The 15,005-nt window shown below is 41.9% G+C and overlaps 1 protein-coding gene across 4 annotated transcripts in view; it reads left to right on the top strand.

Moving 5' to 3' along the window:
• scn5lab (sodium channel, voltage gated, type V-like, alpha b) overlaps nt 1–15,005 on the top strand; it is a 113,242-nt gene that overhangs the window by 12,504 nt on the left and 85,733 nt on the right. For 2 of the 4 annotated variants that reach the window (XM_042067776.1, XM_042067778.1), the window contains exons 2-5: nt 5,177–5,484; nt 8,317–8,331; nt 10,652–10,770; nt 13,838–13,927. In XM_042067776.1, coding sequence (XP_041923710.1) covers nt 5,218–5,484; nt 8,317–8,331; nt 10,652–10,770; nt 13,838–13,927 — 491 coding nt within the window. In that variant the 5' untranslated portion in view covers nt 5,177–5,217. The remainder of the gene's footprint in view (nt 1–5,176; nt 5,485–8,316; nt 8,332–10,651; nt 10,771–13,837; nt 13,928–15,005) is intronic. The other 2 variants (XM_042067777.1, XM_042067779.1) reach the window with 1 other exon arrangement.

Genomic DNA, 15,005 nt, shown 5'->3' on the forward strand with positions numbered 1-15,005 from the left:
TACTTTCCTATTCATTTTTGAATGTTCCATATAATTCAGGATAGCAGGATAGCAGGAGGTGTCTCATGGACCTGTAACACATGTTGAGATCTCAACAAGCTTGTCATTTCCAGGGCTGCTAATTTTGGTAGTAAATCTCCTGCCATGGATGGTAGATAGCTAGGTTACATTGACAGTCAACTGAATTTCTCATCTTTTAAACCAGAGTGTTACTTACATTTTACTGTGCGGCAGTATTGTTCATTTATGAGCAGAGCACACCTTCTCTCATTACATTTACACCAGTAAAGCGACCTTGTGAAGCACAGCATTTCATTCATGGTCTGAGGGAGAGGCGCCCGAGGGCTTTTTACTGTGAGAGGCCCTTTTTGAAACGGAATTACCTGCCGTTACACAGGTCTCGGTGCAAGACCACGGGGTGATTTCACTTGCGGCTCTGGCACGCCGTAGGTGCCCCTGATGACATTTGACTCTGTCTCTGCAACTCCTCAGTGTCAAGTGTGCTTGCGATAAATACTGTACGATCCCCTCTCTCCGCTCGCGCAGCCACTGCCGCTCAGTGCCAGCATGCCATTCAACGACATGCAGGCGGTCCTGCCAAGCATGCGAAGCCAAAGGTTGAGGACTCGGCAGGCGCAGTCTCCAGACTCCTTTTTTGTTTTCTTCTTTTTCTTTTTAGCCCAGTTGCTTTTCTTGTCTTGTGTCGTGTTATGTCTCTGTTGTGGAGTGTGTGGGAAGTGTAAAGGCCACTGTTTTGATACGCCGTCTCCCTGTCTCAGCCCAGAACAGCAGCCCGGCGATTAGAGTACAGGGCAGTGGCTTTCACTGACAAGCCGCTCGGCTTCTTATAGACATCAGGAGCGCCGGGCCCCCGCAAGCGGAACAAAGGCATCCTGAAGTGACCCACCACACAGCCCCCCACCCCCACACACCACCACCCAAACACGGAACCACATCTCAGCCTCCACCCTTTTGTCCTGCTTCGCTCCCGGACGCCTGCTCTCAGGGACTGAAAGAAAGAAAAGGGCCTTTGACATGAATACCAGGCCCATTTCACATGTTGTATAGCCCTGATGACCTATATACGGTGGGCACTTGAAGGAATGGACTGAACTATTTTGGAAAGGAGTTTTATTTACCTAAAACTGGCCCTATAAGTCAGCCTGTGAGAGTAGATCAGACATTTTATTGTCCTAAGCCAGCCTGAAACAGTATGCCAATGTTTGGATTTCAAATGCATGAACATAAACTGTACATAGAGTGAAATGTTGCAGGCCAATTCATACATTCTGTCCAGTGAACCATAACTTCAACTTAAGTGACAAAGTATTACATATGCCAGGTTCGATGTATGGCGTTATAACATAGTAGACAGATGCACAAATAGGATAGACCATGAAACGTCAAACAGATGCACAATTCTGTAGAGAGATGTTTGACTCAGTTGGCACTGTGATCTAAAAACGGACTTTGCATTGGGCTTCCTGCTGGTAGAGGTCATTACATTGGGTTGAACTGACCATGACCGTGTTCTCGGGCAGACATGATATGACTCACACACAAGGTGTCATTCTGAGGTGTCTATGTGAATATCATAGGAGTCTGAGTAGATAAGAACTTCTGGCTGTGTGATATCTGTCCCGAAGCATCTATAGCCAAGGAACACTGGCACAGCTGATTACATACAATCATTTTATACCACAGTGGTGTTTGCTATTAACATTTCGCCTCCACATGAATTTATTTCAACAATCCTATTGTGTAGTAAGTAATGTTAAATGCATTTTGACCCTAGGCTTATTAGTTACAAGTGTTTCTCTGATACATTTTCAGCTGACTTCATTGCACTCAAAATATGCACATCTCACTAACCCCCTCAACAAATCTTGTAAAATATGCACAGACTGAAAACACTGTGTAATTTGGATCACAAGGGAGAAAGGAGAGAAATATAATAAAAGTGAAGCGGGCACTGTGACTGTTTTGAGCCGTGAAGATGCTAAAATCAGTGGACATGAAAGCTTGGGGTTTCTCTGAAAGGGAGAGTCTAGCGGTAGAAATTCTGCTGGAAGGAGAAAAACAATTCAAGCATGTTCGGTCTTTTTTTGTTCGGTTCAGCTGGACACAATGTTGGCTACATTGGCTCCAGCCTTTCTGAATAGCTGAAATGGTATGGAAATGAAAAGGCAGATTATGCAGAGTGTCAGGCCCAGGAGAAGCCACTGGGTCTCACACAGACACATTTAACCCATTTTCAGGGTAGGGGACACTTCTCTACTATGGCAGACATAAGACAGGAGAGACCATAAGGAGTCAGCTAATGTTGTCTTGTTATTTTCCAGAGCACAATGCAGACTTACTTGACTCGGTTTTCAAGTGCTGTGTGCACTGCCACCCAAATCTAATGTCAGTTTTGAAATTCAAGTAGCCCTTTTCCTTGATGTGTGTATTTTTTACACATTTAAAATAATTGATGTTACCACCATCACAGGGTTTATGTGTTTACAGTTTTATACAATGTTGACAGCTTACCACACAAACCTCCAAAAATAAAACTCCAATGTTTTATTGTGAATTATAGAATTGAGTTGTGGTGCTTTATGTTACTTAGTGTAGGTTATTTACCATAAGATTCCATTACATACATGAAAGTAGTCACAACTAAGCAGTCAAAGCTACATCAAGCATATAGCAATTAGTGCCAGACCGATATGGGATTTTAAAAACCAATACCGATTTTGATATTTGAGGATTTCAAAAACCAATAAATGATAAATCAGCCGATATTCATTTTTTACAAACAAAATGTAAAAATGTACTCTAATATTTAGCATATTGAAAAGTTCTGATGAAGGTGGGACATTGTGTTTAAATATGCCTAACTATTTTAAATCCAAATGAAAAGGGTCTTATACAATAAAATTATAAAATAATTATTATGAATAATAGTGTCAGGTCTTTGTTCTTATCTGTGATAAACACCATTGGCACAATAACTTTCTAGGTATTTACTTCATGCTTTATGATGTTTTATGATGTATTTTTGTGCTTTCTACACACAGTTAACAGCATTAAACAGTGCAATACTTTTTGTGATTGGAAAGAAAAATTGTAACAAGGGACGCCTATTTTTTCCATTTCATGCGAAAGGTTCTTAGTAGTTGATAGTCATAATTTGTGTTTCAAAAGGGAAGGTGGAGGCTACATGTATAAAGTAGCAGTAATAGAGTGACCACCAACCAGACCAGAAAAGGAGGACAAGTTGGCCAAAATGAGGACACTCCCCAATTTCTGCTTATAGGTCTATTCCAGTTGTGTATTGATAGCTAGCTGGTACGTAGCTGTGCAGTATGTATGTTGTGTAAACCTCTCTCTCAACGCCTTAGAGTCGTGATATTAAGAGAGCTAGCAGCCTGGGCTTTTAGCTCGATTGGTAGCACACTTGACTTCCGAGTGGTAAAAACTAGCTAGTAAAAACGTCAACATTATCTTTTTACACACTATTAACAGCATTAAACAGTGTGATACTTATGACTTATGTTTTCATTTTGCTTCTCTTGCATGTTCCAAGTTCGAAGTTCAACCGTGTTTTAACTTTGACCGCATTGTGCTGTAAATCATAGCCCACAAAATAGAACACTCTATACCGTCGGTCCCTTATTTCCACTGTCTTGCGTGTATGTGTCACTTAATATCCATTTCTATACAAACCAAGCAGCGGACTCCTAAAGAAACTCAACCACCCACACCATAGGTGTATCTAAATTAGCTATGTACCAAAAATGTCATTTTACCGTGACTCGAAGAGCTGTAAACAATGTTGTAAGGCTGCGTGTACACAACCGCTTGGAGCTCCAGTGGAATTTTAATTTCATGACGAGAATTCATGGTCTAACCGTTCATGTGCCGTTGAAATAGCGTAAATAGGCGACCCATCAGGCCAGCACTATAACTCCCAGCATGGTAAACAAAATCGGATATTTCAGGCAGTAATGCTCCCGTTAAGAACCAAACCAGATTTTGTTCAAATCTACACACCTATGGCTACTGAAAAATGTAAGGTTCATTTAGCAAATGTTATTTTGAAGTGTTAATAAACATCGTTGTTTTAGAATTTCTGAACAAAAGTGTTCAGAAAAAAACAATACCTAGGTCCGGACAGAGGGGCTTGAAATTCAGTCACCTTAGATAAACAATGGCATTAGCTAATGCTATCATTGTGGCTAACTAACTTAGCTACTGTCAGTATGGTCAGAAAATGTATGGAATGATAGTCGAAAGACAAAATTATAGTGCTGTTGTTAGGTTTAAGTTTAAGTAAATGGGTTTATGTTGTTCAGTTTAAGTTTAAGTAAATGTGTTTATTTTTTACAAATACACTAACAATCAAGTTAGCCTCCACCACTCAACCAATGCTAACATTATTTTACTGATGTACGTAATGTTAAGATGGAAAGACAATAGGCCTACTGGAAATTTAGATGAAGGATCAGTATTTGACTGTCCTTTACTTCATTTTAAATTAATTATAAAGGGAGATACCAATTGATCGGTAAAAAACTAAGTGTAAGAAAGGGCTACTTTTGTCAGGCTGAACCATTAGAGGTCTCTTTTGATGGGCTCTCTCAGAAGTTGGAAAGCAGGTTTGTGTCTGTCATAGACACCCCATAATAAACACATGATTGGATGATAAATGAACACGTCTCATTCATTCAATTAACAGTCAGAGCAGATGGCCAGTCTGCTAGATGCTGGCTGTGCCTCTGTGCCATGTGTGGGCAGGGGAAGTGATTGCGGGCTCGTTTCTGTTAAGCCACTGACACCCTCACTAACCAACAAACATGAGACAGACCACAAGAGGTTAAATCTTTTCAATCTAGACACAACATAAGTCACCATAGATGGACTAAGTTGTACAACCCCAGCCAGCAAATGAACAGTATCATTGTGTTGAAAATGTCACTAGTATATTTTAATAAGTTTATTTAGTCAGACAATACTAATTTAGGTATACAATATGCTTGTCAAAATGTTTGATTTAATTTAGCTAGAATGTTTTTGAACCTTTTTAGTCTTCTGCTAGTTGAAATCTGTCTCGATTTCCTTGGATAATTTGTCAAGAAATGTAAACACATGTAACTTGACACTCATTTCCCTTACATGTTTGTCCCTTCAGCTGTGAAGTCAACCCAAGGATAGAAGACTCAGGATGAAAAGATGGCAGCCATGTTGTTACCACCAGGTCCTGACAGCTTGCACCGGTTCACTCGTGAATCCCTGGCAGGTATCGAGCAGCGGATTGCCGAGGAGGAGGCCAAGAATGCCAAGGACTACCAGGAGGACTTGGGAGACGTGGAGCTGCCCAAGGCCCGGGCTGACCTGGAGGCGGGCAAGCAGCTGCCTCGCATCTTCGGAGACATTCCGTCTGCACTGGTGGGCGTGCCTCTGGAGGATATCGACCCGTTCTACTTCAAGAACCAGAGAGTGAGTGGCACAAAGTTTTTTGGTTGTCTGTCTCTTTCCCTCCAATTTTTCTTAAGAGATTACTGTGCTATAGTTATGTTTCTTTGTGTGTGGATGAAAATGAGGTAAATTTCTTTAAATATATTTATTTTGTGAATGGGAACAAAACAAAAGGATTTTTTGCAACTATTTGCTTCCAAGTGTTACATAAAACTCACTTGAGCAGTCCAACCACAAATGACAGTAATAGTTATGGCCATTTAAATAGTTGCAGCAAACTAATGCTAGAAAATTCAGAAATAAAATGAAGACATCGTCTAATAAGGGATTTGGTGTCAGGCCAGCAGTGTTGATTTATTTGTGCTGAATCAGTGGCGGGAGCAAATGAGAAATGATAGCTGATGAGACGGATGAGTCATAGACCTGGACAACTCTAATGCAGCCTTTGCTGTGCCCGCTGTTCTCTCTGCTTAGTCAAAGACTTGACCACATCATCTTTGAAATTTCTCCTAAATCTGCTCTTCCAAAAAAAAAAAATAATAAGGCAGCATTTTTAGAAACTGTGATGATGACCAATGAAAACTGCATCTGATGCAGCCACAGTAAGCAATCTGTGTGTAATGTGTGTGACACAATGATAGTTTGAAAATGGTGAAGAAGAAAATTGAGCATGTCTGCAGAGTACTAGAGTGGAAACCTTTACAGGACACGTTAAATTGCATGTCTGCAGGGTACTAGAGTGGAAACCTTTACAGGACATGTTAAATTGCATTTTAATTTATGGGTGTGTTATGCATGCAACACCCACATTTTCGATCAGATACACCCAAATGAGGCATCAATCTTCCGTTGAAGGTGCTTAGGTCTATGCACGTTATGACATTACCAAGTGAAATGTGTGTTAGTAATCTAAATAGCTTTACATGATGCCCTTCTTTGTTTCATGTAAGAACCTGTGGTGGGCATCTACAGTATCTAATAAGGACTCACAATGTTTTTCTTCCTATATCACACAAATATACGTATGCAGAAGAAATATCTCATGTCTTTTGGACAGGTCACTGCTTGTACATATTAAGCAAACAGTATTCCATTATGGAGGTATTCCCGTCTGCAGGCGACAGAGTAGCATGTTATTTACTGTTGTGATTGGGATTTGAGCAAAGGTATGGTGACCTTGCTCCTTCGCTCTCACCCAGACCTCACACGTCCCCACACATGACCCGAGCGCTGTCCGGCCTCGGCAGCGCATGTCACTTTAATAGGTGTCCCTGTTGACATTGACACGACATCTCTGAAGAGGATGAGATCACTCATGAGCAAGGCGTGTTGGGAGGGGAGGAAGAAAAAAAAACCTTCTCAACCCCAACTCCCAGAAAGAGAGAGAGAGAGAGAGAGAGAGAGAGAGAGAGAAAGAAAGAGAGAGAGAGAGAGAGAGAGAGAGAGAGCGGAGAGTGGGGCTCATCGCCACTCCGTGCCTCTGATTTATTTCCTTTTTTTAAGCCCTAACTGATGAGACGAGTCTGCCAGGCGCAAGCGTGGTGGACAGTATGCGACCATTTAGAATGGGAGTCTGTCCTGTCTCAACATCTCTCTGAGGCCCATTACTGTAAGCAATGAGGGGGGACAACAAGCCTCCTCCTCAGGGACAGGTGAGGAATTAAAAACAAAAACCTACAAATATCCCCCTCCCCACTAGAGAAATGACTGCGGGGTGCACCGTGTCACACTTGTGAGCCAGATTTCAGATAAGCCCCGACGCTGCACATAACTCATGCAAAAAATGCTGCTGCCGCAACATGCCACCAGTAGTGTTCTGCTGACGGGGTGCAGCCCGCACGCATGCGGTGATTCTTCAGCTTGTGACTAGCTGATGTTATTTATGTTACATTGTCACCATATAAATCCTGGGCGCTATGAAGACGCCGCCAAGCGTCAGGCCCCAACGCCGCAGCTCTCTGTGCAAACTGGGGGATGGAGATGTCCCCTTGTGCTGCTGTCGCCCTCGGCGATAGATACCGTCCCGTTTGTGACAGATGTTGCTCCATCACACCCTGTGGTAATTTATTTGTGCACTCTTTGAGCCCACTCATAGGTGCCCAATTGTTCATCCCCCTCATTATCTGCCCCATTTGGTGGTATAATGAAGAGTTTTTGTGGGATTATGTTAATGATCTGAGATATGCTGTCCCTCTGAGTATTTTGGTGAAGTGAAATTGTAGTTGGTTTGGGGCATATGTCTGATTACAGCAGGCTTTGACATTTTTTTGATTGTATGCTTGTGTATGTGTGTGCGGGGGGGGGGGGGGCGCAGTGGGTGGCTAGTGGATGATGGTGTTGGTGAAATTATCTATTTTCTTCACCTTATTTAGCCAAACACTTCCTGTATTTCCACATAACCTTAAGGTGTTCACAGGAAGATCACACCATGGTAACATAATCTAGCTAAAAAAGTTCTTCTAAGACCAGTCTTCCAAGAGATAGCAATAGGGTTTATATTCATTTTCAGGATATGTTTTGGTCCATTCACTACAGTTAGTTTAATGTATAGAGATTTTGTGTGTGAAGTATAGATGATGGGAGGCTATATTCATGTAGATTCCCTGTGCCATTCCCTGTGCCATCAAGAAGTTTGTTTCAGCTGAGACTTAACACCTTCCTTCAACCTTTTTTAGAGTGTCTACTATTTTGAAAGTTGACTAGGAGAAAGCATGAATGAATGATCTAATGATGTAGATCATTCATCATTGCTTATTTGTGTGTTTCTGCAACCTAAAAGTTTTAATGATGTCTGTCTGTACTGATACTTGTTGTTAATACAGACCTGTCTCCCTTCTTCCTTTCTTGTCAAAGGTTTTGGAGAAAGTGGTCTTCAAGCAAGTATGTGACTTTCTTTATCAGAATAACCTACTAGACCCTATGCAGTCTGGTTTCAAGAGTGGTCATTCTACTGAAACTGCTCTTCTGTCTGTGACTGAAACATTGAGAGTAGCTAAGTCCTCTCCTCAGTCATCAGTATTAATTCTACTAGATTTATCTGCCGCCTTTGATTCTGTTAACCATGACATTCTCCTTTCTACACTATCTGAACTGGGGATTTCTGGGAGAGCTCTTGACTGGTTTGAATCTTACCTTAAAGGGCGTTTCTTTTAGCGTGTCTTGGCCGGGACAGGTATCAAAGACTCATGACCTTACCACAGGTGTGCCTCAGTGATCAGTATTAAGGCCCCTGCTTTTCTCTATTTACACCACCTTCCATTGGTGAGGATTTGACTTTGCTATGCTATTGCTATGCGGACGACACTCAACTTTACCTATCTTTCCCACCTGAGGACTCTAGCGTTTCCCCTCGGATTTCTGCATGCCTTAAGGATATTTCAGTCTGGATGAAAGATCGCCACCTTCAGCTTAATCTCTCAAAAACTGAGCTTTTGGTGTTTCCAGCTAAAACAGCTAATCCCCAACAGATTAACATCCAGCTTGACTCATCTTCAATGACCCCCACTAGATCGGCGAGTAACCTGGGCGTCGAAATTGATGACCAACTTAACTTCTCTGAGCATGTAGCCTCAATTGCAAAATCATGTTGGTTTATCCTTTACAACATTAGGAAGAATAGAGCTTATCTGACACAAGAAACTTCTTGTATAGGCAGAGGTGATTGTTCTAAGACTACAGAGGAAGCTCAGCCTCCTCTAAAATATTGCGGAAAATTTCATCAAATACTAGGCCTACTGTATTACATTAGCCTAGTATTCCAACTAGAACATGCTAAAAATGTGTTCAACTTCATCGTTAGTTCCTTCAGCAATACAGTTTTGCCAGTCATCTGTCCTCCCGTCCCTAATGTATTGCTGTGAGGACACAATCCATCAAAAACCCCATAGACGCTCGGCTTTACTGGACTTTCAATGGCATTTCAGAATTGGCTGATCTCAGTGCAGAAAAGCTAGATATTTATTGGAAAAACGCCCTAAATTCGTAATTTCCAGGGAAGCCTGGCATCTCTGGGAGTGAATTGGGCAGTGGGATGGCCCGGACGCTGAGCTTCTGTATGATGATTGGAGGATCCGTCATAGTAGCTGGACTCTTTTTGATTGACAGCAAATGTCGTGATCGGAAAGGAAGAGTTTCAAGTTCAGGGATGCTTTGCAGTGTTGGCAGGGGAAGTCGAGATGCAAGCTGCTGCTCAAATTCACATAATTGTGAGCAATACAGTCGGTTTCTATTTGTCTTTGTACATAACCTACTGTAAATAAAATGTAAATATGGAGTTACTGAGTTTGTGACTTGCTTTTGTTTCAGTTGTGTATTTAAGCTAGGTTGTAGCCAGCTAGCTCCAGGGGAGATTCACAGAGAAATAACTCTACTAGGTTACCAAATAACTCTACTAGGTTACCAAATATTTAAACATCCCCCAAAGTGAACTGGTATGTAGCCAGGCCAGATGCCATGTCTCAGAACTCTATACTGTTTGTTCTAATCTGGGTTTTGGGATAACCTTTGCCCTCAAAGACCAATATAGCAACTTAATAACTAATTAATTTAATAATTGACAATTTTTATCAGAGCTTCCCCTATTCTAAAGAGCAGCAACTGCCACTGTGTACAGGCCATGGTTATCGCCAAGCTGGACTATTGTAATTCACTGTTAGCTAAATCTCTCACTTTGGCCTATAGGACACTGACTGGATCTGCTCCCTGCTATCTTAATTCAATGATCAAGATATATATCCCCAACCGCCCTCTGAGGTCTCCTGATGAGCATCTGTTGTGTCAACCAGCCATAAACGCTAGGTCAAATTCAAGATTATTTTCCTCAGTGGTTCCTTGTTGGTGGAATGAGTTGCCAGTGCTCTCCGTTCCTGTGATAGTTTCAATAGTCTTTCAAGAGGAGTCTAAAGGCATATCTGTTCAACATGCACTTAGTTTATTAAGTGTTTCTTATGTGTTTGGCATGTTATAGTATTTATTTATTTTCATTAGGCTATTGATTGAATTGACATTGCTGTTTATTATTGCTATTCTCCTAAATGTAGTCTTACCAACTTTTTAATATGTTTACTGTTCAATGTAACTTTGTATTGTTGCTATTTGTATGTCGCTTTGGACAAAAGCGTCTGCTAAATACCATAACCATAACCATAACCATAATATGTGGTGCTCTCTCTGCTTTTCTTCTCCACAGACTTTTATAGTACTGAACAAAGGGAAGGCCATCTTCCGTTTTAGTGCCACACCTGCACTCTATATTTTTAGCCCTTTTCATCCCGTTAGAAGAGCATCAATAAAGGTTTTGGTACACTCATATCCTTTTCCTATTACAAATAAAATGTTCTTATTTTTGCAGATTTTACCAACTCTGTGTTTATGTGATGCTTTTGAACAGCTTCATTTTATCAGACAATCCTGTGAATGAGTAATGAAAAAAAAAACAAATTCATTACAACAGTGAAGAAAAGGAAATTGACAGTATAGAAATATAGTTTAAATGTGTCAATCTGATAACTCACTGATAAAAACAGTTTGTAAGACTTTTAAGAATGCTCAGAAAGCTAAACCTTTTGCACTGAGGGCAAAAGTTTGAGGGAACATTCTAGAATTAGATGTCTGCCTAAGAATGTTGGCCATGCCTTTGGCTGTGACAGACAGTCAGCCAACACCCATTTGTCCAAAGACTCCGCCTCGGCACCCACTGACATCACAACACCACACACTTGCACTGTGACAGCATTCCTTGTACTTTGACATTTCAGGGCCACACTCTAATTGGGGGGGGGGGGCATACACAGGGGGTCGCTTGGCTAGTTCAATGCCAGGTTGGGATGACTGCACTTCCATCTGTATCATTGCCAAACCTTTCAAACACCCATCCAACCCCCCCGCCCCCCCCATCCACAAACGCACACACACTCCCATCCACAAATGCACACACACCCACACACACACACACACACACACACACACACACACACACACACACACATGGCACTCCCATCCACCTTTACAGACAGCTTCTAAAAATACAACACCCTTCTGTTTCGCCACGTCCGTGGGTGTTTAGGAATATTATGCTTGTGGGCACTTGGCTGCTGTCGCCATGATAAGAGGGTGGAGGGTCTGACTCTGGAGGTGTTGCGCTGGTTGCAGGGATTGCAAGCCCATCCGGCTGTCACACGTGTACCCCTTCAAGTGGTTGACGTATTAATCACCGGGCCTGGCTTTGTGTTGCACGCCAGACTTTTGTTTCGGGTGGGATCAAGCTGACCTGGCTCGAACGCCCCCAAAAATAGTGTGACCAGGTGTCTTGTTTTTCCCAGGTCATAACCATATTTCAGCACCAACATATGTTGTATGCCCTGTATTCTAAAAGCAATGCTAATTTGTCAGCGTATTGTGGAATAAAATCATAGAGCTGACATACACACAAAAATAAAAGTTTTTAGAATAGAAGACGCATCATGCGTACAGTATGGTAGTAGATATGGAGAGACACACTATGGAATTTAGTGTGCAGTCAGGCAACCCTTAAAACTAACCTATAACCTAACTAAAAGCTATAAAAACACAGACACAAATGTAATTCTGAACACTACCATAGTTTAGCAGTTGAATCAATGCCACTAAGAGACAGATTGATGTCTGTGTTTAGCAATGTGTGAGGTGAGAGGCGCTCACTTTCAGGCGGCGGCAGCACAGAAACCGCCTGGCCTTGCTAATAGCAGATTACCCGGGGGACTCAAGAGCCGGGGAACATGTTTGATTAACCAGCGCCACGAGAGCGCATTCATAACTTTCAGCTTGGAGAAAGAAAGGGAAGCACAGTCTGACGCGCCACACTGAAGTGATTGCACTCATTAGAGACATGCGAGAAATGTGATTCTTAAATCAGTAGGCCTAGGCGGTGAGACACAGGCGCCATATCAGCATGGAAAAATAACTCCCAAGACAAGCGGCTGACAAGACTAGACTTTTGGACCTGTCTAGGACTTGACAGGGCATTTGGGATATCAAAGAGGCCTTTAATCATCATGTACCAAGGGCTGAAGTTCAGCATTAAAGCACGATTAGCTCCAATTGAAAACCTAAAAGGCCTTTTTGCCCTTGTCCTTGTTGCAAATTGTGTCATAGCAAAACTTTTGGCAGCTTTATTTTTGCCAGGGGATGCTGAAACGAACCTTTCCCATAATGGGAGCCAGGGAGCGTCTTTATGCAGCCGGGGCCACATAATCATGACTCATGCTGGTTGCGGATCCATGCGAACGGGAAAGTGCTGGCGATGCGCGCGGCGAGGCGAGCTGTCTGCGCTGAAGCCGTGCGGGCCACCGCCCCGGTAGCAAGCTGAACCGCAGCTCGCCTGACACCTCCATTGTGAGAAGTTACTGTATTGAGCGTGACCCAGAGCCTAAAGCGCTTATTGAATCACACGTTCCCATGATCGTAATGGGTTATGCAAGTGTTGTCACGCGTCCTGTTTAGGGGGAGAAGGCCGTCTGCACCAATCAATATGATGAGCAGTGCTGAGGGAAGGCCAAGCCTTTGAGACAGACCCTCTGTAATAAGATAGGCCTGCTTAAGGAGCCTGTCAAGAGGAAGCTAATTCTCCGGCTGAAGGCTCGGAAAATGAGCTCAAAGGAAAGTTTAAGGGTATTTTTGCAGTGACAAACCTCACACAGAAATAATATGACATCTGAAAGAAGTCTTAATATGCCCATGAACATATTTGGGATTCTAAATGGCTCTTTCTCATACTGTAAATGTGATATTATATAAATGCAAAGAGAGAATATGGACTCATTACATAAAGCAATAGGCTTTTATAATTAATGAGCTAAATTGCTGTAATTGATCCCAGATGTAATTAAAAGTCAGGAGACTTTTTTCTTTACTTTTCTGCCATGGTGCTTAAACAAAAAAACAAAAAGCAAATAAGAGATTGTGCTATTTAAAATATAGACATGTTCTTACACAGTTGGGGTTTTGGTCTGTTTTGGTCTAATACTACTTATTGTGCTTCATTATTTTTGTACAACTTAAGCCTCGGCTCATTGGTATGTTGAGCCTCATTAGGTCTCAGTCACTCTGGAGTCTGTACTGTTCAACAGCATCATATAAATGGATTTATGATGTCTTTTAATCTAAGATTTGTTAAACTTCATTATTTAGTATTCATTATAAAACCATTAGGCTGGTGCAAATGTATGTGATGTGAAAACTACTAACAGTGGAATGTTCAGAACTGCATTCAGATGTTTCATTTTGTTGTACAGTAAATACAGTCTTTTAGCTTTGAATTTTAATCCAAATACACAAACAAACATGACATACAATACAAAAGGGATGAAAAGTGTTTTCCTTAATTAATATTCCGTACATTATTCAGTTTTTTCATAATGTGCACTATTTTGACCAACTGTTGCTTCATGGCCATGTCCGAACCTGCACAATGGGCCAAGTATGTTGAGTAAGTATCTGCCATCCGCCGTCCGCTTCTTAGTGTAGATGCTTCTCCTGGCTAAGAATGCTCTGTCAGTTCTTCTGTGCCTCATACTTTCTGTCTCCTCTGATCCTTCCTGATTGTATTGACCTCTGAACTGTGCCCTATTTGTCCTGATGTAAAGCTTTGCCAGGTGTTTGTTGCCTTGCCAACCACAATTAGCAAGTAAGTTAATAATTTCAGTGTATCCGAGCCTACTTGACTCTGCTAATGGCACCTCTGCTATGCTACATTGGAATGAACTCCGTGGTATGACTGCCATACCGTTATGACTTAGATTTTCATTAAAGGGGTTTACAGTTAAATCTTCAAAATGAATCAAATAGATCAAAAAAGGACGGAATGGGAATTAATATTCAGATGAATTTGGCAATACCAATTTTGAGGTGAACACGGGTTATATTCTTTCTGTCAAGCCATGTTATCCACCTCCTGTCTTTATTTCTTCTTTTCCTCCTTTTTTGTCTTTCTTTCTTTCTTACTTTTTTTAGTTCTTTCTATCTGTCCACAGTATCTATCTGTCTATATCTTACTCTTTGTCTGCTATCTGTTCTGTCTGCTGTCTGTCCGCCTGTCTTCATAGTCATACCTTGCCCATTGATATATTCTTCTGACTTCTTCCCCATTTCCAGCTCTTATTTTCCCACACACTTCTTCAGGGAAGTTGGCCAGTCTGTTTGTTTCCATCATCCATGAAGTCTAGCCATGGCTTGCACCATGGACAGAGAGGATGTAACCCATGTTGAGCATGTAGCCGAGGTAGTTTGCTGTGTTCTGACATGGGTTGTCCACCACAGCGTTTTCTGTGCTGTGGTAGGGCAAGCTTGCGCCGGCCAAAGCCGAGCATCTTCACCTTTAATGAATACAGATAAGAGCCTTCACATGATTTGTGTACTGTCAGCCGACATCCCCAAAAATTAGCTGATTTGTGACCAAGGAGGACCAAGGGTTTATTGGCATGTAGCATGCAATGAATCCCAGCCAATCACAGCACCTCCTCAGACTGGCAATCATTCGTACCTCTCAACACCCAAGTGACAGTAAC

Source organism: Alosa sapidissima, chromosome 17 (genome assembly GCF_018492685.1).
Source record: "Alosa sapidissima isolate fAloSap1 chromosome 17, fAloSap1.pri, whole genome shotgun sequence".
NCBI classification, from domain to species: Eukaryota; Metazoa; Chordata; class Actinopteri; order Clupeiformes; family Clupeidae; genus Alosa; species Alosa sapidissima.